This window comes from Pseudoliparis swirei, unplaced genomic scaffold (genome assembly GCF_029220125.1).
Source record: "Pseudoliparis swirei isolate HS2019 ecotype Mariana Trench unplaced genomic scaffold, NWPU_hadal_v1 hadal_25, whole genome shotgun sequence".
Classification (NCBI taxonomy): domain Eukaryota; kingdom Metazoa; phylum Chordata; class Actinopteri; order Perciformes; family Liparidae; genus Pseudoliparis; species Pseudoliparis swirei.
Window position 1 is genome coordinate 817724 of NW_026613261.1, and position 7639 is coordinate 825362.

The 7639-nt window shown below is 42.4% G+C and overlaps 1 protein-coding gene across 3 annotated transcripts; it reads left to right on the forward strand.

Moving 5' to 3' along the window:
• The first annotated feature begins 1530 nt into the window (after window positions 1–1530).
• On the forward strand, window positions 1531–6741 carry LOC130190974 (heterogeneous nuclear ribonucleoprotein C-like). 3 transcript variants are annotated; one of them, XM_056410638.1, is made up of 9 exons: window positions 1531–1615; window positions 3271–3372; window positions 4101–4366; window positions 4462–4534; window positions 4758–4811; window positions 5289–5473; window positions 5641–5754; window positions 5830–5990; window positions 6231–6741. In XM_056410638.1, exons 2-9 carry the CDS (start codon window positions 3368–3370, stop codon window positions 6342–6344), a joined length of 972 nt encoding a protein of 323 aa, XP_056266613.1. In that variant the 5' UTR covers window positions 1531–1615; window positions 3271–3367; the 3' UTR covers window positions 6345–6741. The 3 variants fall into 3 exon arrangements, with proteins under 3 accessions (XP_056266613.1, XP_056266615.1, XP_056266616.1); XM_056410640.1 differs by having other exon boundaries at window positions 4761–4811; XM_056410641.1 differs by having other exon boundaries at window positions 6159–6248.
• The last annotated feature ends 898 nt before the right edge of the window (window positions 6742–7639 follow it).

Here is a 7639-nt window from a genome sequence, read left to right on the forward strand (position 1 = left end):
TTTACTCTATGTATTGTCTTATTTAATCTATTTATTGTCTTATTTACTCTTCATTTATTGTCTTATTTACTCTATTTTTTGTCTTATTTACTCTATTTATCGTCTTAATTACTCTTTATTTATTGTCTTATTTACTCTATTTATTGTCTTATTTAATCTTTATTTATTGTCTTATTTACTCTTTATTTATCGTCTTATTGACCCTCTATTTATTGTCTTATTTACTCTTCATTTATTGTCTTATTTACTCTATTTTTTGTCTTATTTACTCTATTTATCGTCTTAATTACTCTTTATTTATTGTCTTATTTACTCTATTTATCGTCTTATTGACCCTTTATTTATTGTCTTATTTACTCTTTATTTATCGTCTTATTTACTCTTTATTTATTGTCTTGTTGACTCTTTATGTATCGTCTTGTTTACTCTCTTTATTGTCTTATTTACTCTTTATTTATCGTCTTGTTTACTCTATTTATAGTCTTATTTACTCTTTATTCATTATCTTGTTTACTCTATTTATTGTCTTATTTACTCTTGAGGTATCGTCTTGTTTAGGTCACCATGCATTCGGACTTTGAGGGCTCGGACTTCTTGTTTGGTAAACATGGAGCGGAGGTAAATATCACCAGCGTCCCCGTTCATTCATGTGTATTGAAACCGCGCCCCCTCCTGGTGGTCCGTGGTAACACATCAGTGACATGTCGCTTGATGTACTTTCTTTCCAAAAGTACATTATTGAAATCTTAAAAATATATTTTTTGTTTACATTAATTGGACAATTATGTTACCAATTCATCACAAGCAGTTTTTTTTATTTCTCTTTGTGCCATCCACAGTTTATTTTTCTTTATATTCCGGAGACAAACCTGTATTAAAGACTTTCAGTGAATATACACAGGTAGTATATACAGGTAGTTTGGGTGGTGAATAAATTCTTCTTAATAATAGCTGCAAATGTGACTCGCTCGGGATTGATTTGTTAACTCACGTTATTAAAAATAGTATATGCATGAGTTTTTCCACAACAATCGCACCAAAATAATTAATGAATATTATGATTAATCTCTTTCAAATAGCTGCGTTATAATATATTAAATATGGCACTCATTATTTAAAGAGAAATACAGGTGCCATAATATTCGTAATAATTAAAATCAACATTTTAATATAGATTTTTATTCCTGCAGAGCGAACAGAAACCATAAAATAAGAAGTGTTTTGAGCATAAATTACAATCATTACTCATATTATGTTTTTTTGATTAAAAAATGTAAAAAAATACAAGTTGAAAAAGCTAATTTAAAAACAATCAAGGAGCATACCTTTCGCTGGGAGCGGACATATTAGGTGAGCGCGTGTTTTAATCACCGGGTCACACCGGGATCAAAAAGCGCAGCTAAAACGAACGCTCCACGACTAACACCGCCCTCCCGAGACTGCACGGTGATCCAAAACAAGCTACCCGTGTTGAGTACTGCGCCATGGCCGGTGACGTAACTCAGCTGGGTGGTTAGAAGAAAGCTCGCTCGCGCTCCAAGGGGGGGAGACGGAGACGGCCCACAGTTACACATTTTACCGACAACACCAAGACATTTTACTCGTAACGGTCGTGGTGAGTATTTTGTCCCCAGACGTTTTTTATTTTTTATTTTGACTTTTTAACTCTCCTTTTCTCTTTTTTTCCGAGGAGTTTTTCCTCTAAGATGCTTTTTTTTCTTCTTCTCTTCTCCTATTTTGCAAATGGACAGAACGTAACGTCCTATCGAGCTAGCCTAGCTTAGTTTAGCTCACTCTGACACGCGCGTTACAAGCGCTGGTTGTGTGTGTTTTTAAGATTTAATTTTTTTTAAAGAAACACGACGGGTTGGATGCTACTTGGTGACGTTTTCATCCAGTTTTGCACGTTTTTTGTGTCTTTGTTTTTGTAGCTTTTATTGTTTAAAGACGCCCCGTCTCCGCCTCTTAGCTTAGCGTTAGCTCGAGCTAACCGCGTCACAGCGGTCGTTGTTTTGGGGTTTTTTCACAGTCGTAACTTTGCGCTGATCCGCGATCGATTACAGATTATCGACCACATATTTATTAAGAATTGTTCGCCTTTTTGTTTTTTTGCAGTCGGAAGAACCGATCTGATCTGTATTATTTTTTTGTAATGCTTTTGCCGTTTGGTGGTTTGCTAGCCGGTTCTGAGCTCCCGATGCTAACACAGGGGGCCCTGTGCTTCACACTGGAGCCTGGTGGTGGCGCTGTCCGGCTCCAGGCTGCTGTGTTGTGGATGGTTTTGGGGGTAAAACATTTTATCTCCGGGATTCCTGGTTGTCTTTTTGTTTTTTTTGTGGAGTAGATTGTGCACGTTTTTTTTTTTTTCGTCCTTCCTTTTTGGCGGACGGTTGTTTTTTGACTGTCCGGGGCTTCCGTTGTTTTGCATAACGTTACAAATACACATATTAATTAAACGTTTATTGGTCTGAATGAGTATTACGGCTGTTTGTTTACCAACTCCCCCAGGCCGCAGGTTCACACACATGAGTCTTTACCTTAGAGACTCACGCCGATAAGTCGTGTTTACATGAGGAGGAACGAACGAATAAACCCCAAATACACGGAGGTCCAATCACATCACTGCTTACTCATATACTCTTGTACTTCAAGTACCTTTAAATGTTGACACGCTAGATATATAATGTTGATGGTACTTACATTACCGTGTCATATTCTCCATCTAGTAATGTAGACGCACACATACTTTCACTGTCAATAAAACTTATCCTGGTAATTACAATTAAACTGGTGTTTGAATAAATATGAGTTTGGTTGCTTATTCGATCTCAAGTCACTACAGCTGATTGTAAAATGTGACACCTCCTGTAATGTTGTTAAAATTAGAAACTACGTTATAGATGTTTCGCATGAATTATAATTTTAAGGTCTATTTACATCCGTTGACACGAACCAGTGCCGACAAAATCCAAGTTTCTGTCCGGTCGGTGATTGTAATGGTTCAGGTTTATTTTCTGTTAAACGTGGACGTGTACAGTGTTGTCTCACGTCCAGCTGCTTCTGTTTTTATAGCCTTTCGTTGCTTTTTAAACGAGCATTGGGGTCCGGTTGTTGTCCCAAAGTGGCCAAATGTAATTGGATTTATTTAAAAGGTATTATTTTTTTATTTTTTTAAGAGCCACTAAACTCCTGTCTGCGCGGCAGCCAGGTGCGACGCGGTGCCCGATAACCCTGCTCGGCTTGACTGAGGTGTGTTTTCTGTCGCCTCAGTATAAATCTCGAGGGGTCAAAGGTCGCCGGCAGTCCAAACTGACCCCAGCCCAGAGTGTCAGGCGGACGACGGCAGCAGCAGCAGCTCACCGGCGCTATGGAGTGAGTGATGAATGTTGGACTGCGGGGTTATTGATGACGTCGTTACTGTTTTCCTATTGAGTTCCCACAATGCACTGGGCTTCTCGTCCTCCCTTTAGTCCGTCCACAAGCCTTTTCTCCGGGTACTTGATTTATTAAAATGACAAGCCGATCCAATTCACAACAAAGATTTCACTAAATCTATAAAACGTAACAAATATTTACAACGCACAATGTTATAATCACTGCTTCCTTTTTTTATGCACGTGAAATACTTTCAAAAAGATCACCAAATAAAGTTCACATGCTCTCACGCCTTTATCTTTTTGTTAGAAATAATATAAAAAATAGGAGAAACAATTATCATATATGAACATCCAGGCCCTTATAACGGGTTCGACATTAAATAACATTGCGATGTGTTTGTTTCTGTGGAAATGCAGCAGCTGTCATACTGCATTGTGGTAAAGGTGAACACTGCCCCCTAGTGGTCTTTATTTAGCATTACAGCTAAAGGAGGGCATCTGCTCCTGCTGAGTGACATGAACAATCAGTTTCTTCCTGATTCACTTTTTAAATGTTGTATAAAAGAACCAATGGACTTAACAACTAATACAAATAAGATGTTAATAACTTTCTGTTGGTATGGACTAAAGTGAATCCTTTGACGTGTCATTGTGACTTCCTGTTTGATTGGTCTGCTAGTACATGAGACATTATTATAAATGTGGCTTGTTCTCCCCGCTCAGTCGCTCGCCCACCGCCGCCAGCCTGATGGCCAGCAACATCACCAACAAGACGGACCCGCGCTCCCTCAACTCGCGGGTGTTCATCGGCAACCTGAACACGCTGCTGGTCACCAAGGCGGACGTGGAGGCCATCTTCGCCAAGTACGGCAAGATCGTGGGCTGCTCCGTGCACAAGGGCTTCGCCTTCGTGCAGTTCGCCAACGAGCGCAACGCCCGCACCGCCGTCGGCTCGGAGGACGGCAGGATGATCGTGGGACAAGTGCTCGGTGAGGATGGCGTCTTTTTTTTATTTTTTACATTACTAGAGAAGTTAAGGATCCAGAAATGACGTCAACGTACCTGTGTCTCGTTTTCTCCCCAGACATCAACCTGGCTGGAGAACCCAAACCACACCGGTCAAAAACCACCAAGCGCTCGGCCGGAGACATGTACAGGTGAGTCCACGCCAGAACATTCCCCATATGGAGAGATATATATATATAGATCTAAATATATTTATATATATACATTTAGTTATATATATATTTATATATACATTTATATATATATATTTATACATGTATTTAAATATAATAATATAAATATTATAATATAAAAGTATATATTAATATAAATATATATACACACACATATACGGCCTCTTCTTTTTTCTCTTAGCAGCAGTTCCTCGTTTGAACTCGACTACGACTTCCAGAGAGATTATTACGACCGGTGAGTAAAGGTCCTGAATGTCTCTGAGACCTCACCTGAGACCTCACCTGAGACCTCACCTGAGACCTCACCTGAGACCTCACCTGAGACCTCACCTGAGACCTCACCTGAGACCTCACCTGAGACCTCACCTGAGACTTCACCTGAGACCTCACCTGAGACCTCACCTGAGACTTCACCTGAGACCTCACCTGAGACCTCACCTGAGACCTCACCTGAGACTTCACCTGAGACTTCACCTGAGACTTCACCTGAGACCTCACCTGAGACCTCACCTGAGACCTCACCTGAGACCTCACCTGAGACTTCACCTGAGACCTCACCTGAGACCTCACCTGAGACCTCACCTGAGACCTCACCTGAGACCTCACCTGAGACCTCACCTGAGACCTCACCTGAGACTTCACCTGAGACTTCACCCTCACCTGCTGGTTCCCTCACCACACCGACTTGACGCTCTCTGTTCTCTGGTCCCAGGATGTACTCGTACCCGTCCCGCGTCCCGGCTCCGCCTCCTCCGCCGCCCTTGTCGCGCGCCGTCATCCCGTCGAAGCGCCCGCGGGTCAGCATGAGCGGAGGAGGGAGCAGCAGCCGGAGGACGAAGAGCAGCTTCTCCTCTTCCTCCAAGAGCGGCCAGAGGACCTCCTCCTCCTCCAAGACCAGTAAGAGTTACCTCTTTATGCCAGAGCATGTTCCATGTCTCTCTCTCTCTCTCTCCTCTCTCTCTCTCTCTCTCTCCCCTGTGTGATTGTATTTATTTCATCGTATTGCTGTCATTTGAATATCTTTATTTGCTGACTCGTTTAATCCGCCCCCCCCCCCCCCCCAGTGAAAGTGGACGAGCTGCAGAGCATCAAGAGGGAGTTGAGCCACATCAAGAGCAAAGTGGACGACCTGCTGAAAAGCCTGGAGCGCATGGAGAAGGACCACGGCAAGAAGTCGGGTAGGAGGCGGTCGCCACGACGACGAGGCGTGTTTCACGACGGGGCGGAGCCTCTGACTCCGTGTCTGTGTGCAGCTAAGGGGCTGAAGGCGGAGCCTGGAGAGGTGACCTCGCCGCCGCACGCCAGCAGCAAGAAGGAGGACGCGGCCAAGAGGGAGCGCGAGCTGAACGACTCCGACGAAGACGAGGAGGATGAAGACGAGCTGCTGGAGGACCCCGCCGCTTTTTACAATAAAGTAATCAGATATTTAATCATTTAAAGTGAAATAACAAGCGGAACATTTCTGAAATTCTTTTAAAGACATTTTTTAATTTATCTTTTGGGGTTTGAATTGTTTTTAAATCTTTATTTTAATGTGTTCCCTCGGACGTTGATCATGGTATTTTTTTATATTTTCTTATAGGCGTGGCGATTTAAATAACATCTGTATCGAGAGTCAGAGACGCGACAATAAATTCTCCTCTTCGACCTGCAGGCGAAGAGTCAAGACGACGATGAGGAGGAAGAGGACGATGACGAGGAGGAGGAAGGGGAGCACGTGGACGACGACGACGACATCGAAAGCGTCAACGGCGAAGACGACTCGTAGGTCGAGGAGCTCGCCGGCGCACGCGGCTTCCAGAAGGAACTCTGACTCCGGTTTCTAAACCCTCGCGTCGTAGAGCGAGCGTGATGCCCCGCCCCCGTGTGTGGCCCCGCCCCCTTTGTCCCTCAAGCCGTCTTTTTTGTTTTCTCCTTTATTTGGTCCAGTTTCGCCGTACAGGAATAAAGCGGCCATGTTTTTTTACCTGCGGACGAGACGCTGCTGATGTCCTCAGAGACGACGCTCGACGGACACAGAGGAAGAAGAAGAAGAAGAGGAGGAGACGACCGCTTTTAGGTTCTGTGTGTGTGTGTGTGTGTCCAGGTCTGTTTTTTTTTATACTATTCGTAACTGTAAAGGAATAAATTGCAATAAAATCTTAAATTGAAAAAAGCACTTTCTTTTTTTAACTGGTTTACATCTCAAGTTTCTTGTCCTCTCCGTCCCGAAGGTAAGTGGTCGTTACCTGAGGAGGGGGAAGGGCTTCCAGGAAGTGTTTTACTTTTAATGCAAGACACGCCCACTTTTTTGTTAATCAGTTATTTGATTGGATGCTGCAGCGTCATACCTGAGATCTGAAAACGAATCACAGATTAAACCATATATTTATATATTTTATTGATATTTATTTTGTATATATTTTTATATTTATTTATATTTTGATATATATATTTGATTGTTTTCTGACTCATCATAAAGATGATGTAACGCCGGCCCTCGTTTAGTGGATACATCACGTGAGGATGAGGAGTGATGTCAGAGCTTCATCCTCTACTTCCTGTGTTCAAGAGAAACCAACATTATGTTCTGGGTTATCTAACAACATGCAATACTTATAATGCATTTTATTTATGGAGCACTTTTCATTCACAATAAATGAGTGCTAAAGAGCCAGTAGATACAAAATATAGAGTAGTCTGCTAGGAATCGGTCCTGTGAGATCAAGCAGAACAGTGAATAACAAACTTTAAGTAGTCAATAACTTAGTAACTTTTACTTTGTATTAGGGCTGTCAGCGTTAACGTGTTAATCTATGCGATTAATTTGGCCGCGTTAACGCACTAAAATATTTTAACGCAATTAACGCAACTTTGTTTACTTCCGGTGTTTGTTGAAGTTTTTACACTCAAACCGAGTGTCAAACCGCGGCAGTACGGTTTAACACTCCGTTTTTAAAACCATTATTTCTCCGCGAAAATAAGGAGCAGAAATCAGTTTAACTCGTGGATGAATCAGTCGGGTTTCCTCCTGCTCCTCCTTCCTCCCGTCTCCCCCTCTGACACACAGAGGAACGGAGGGGC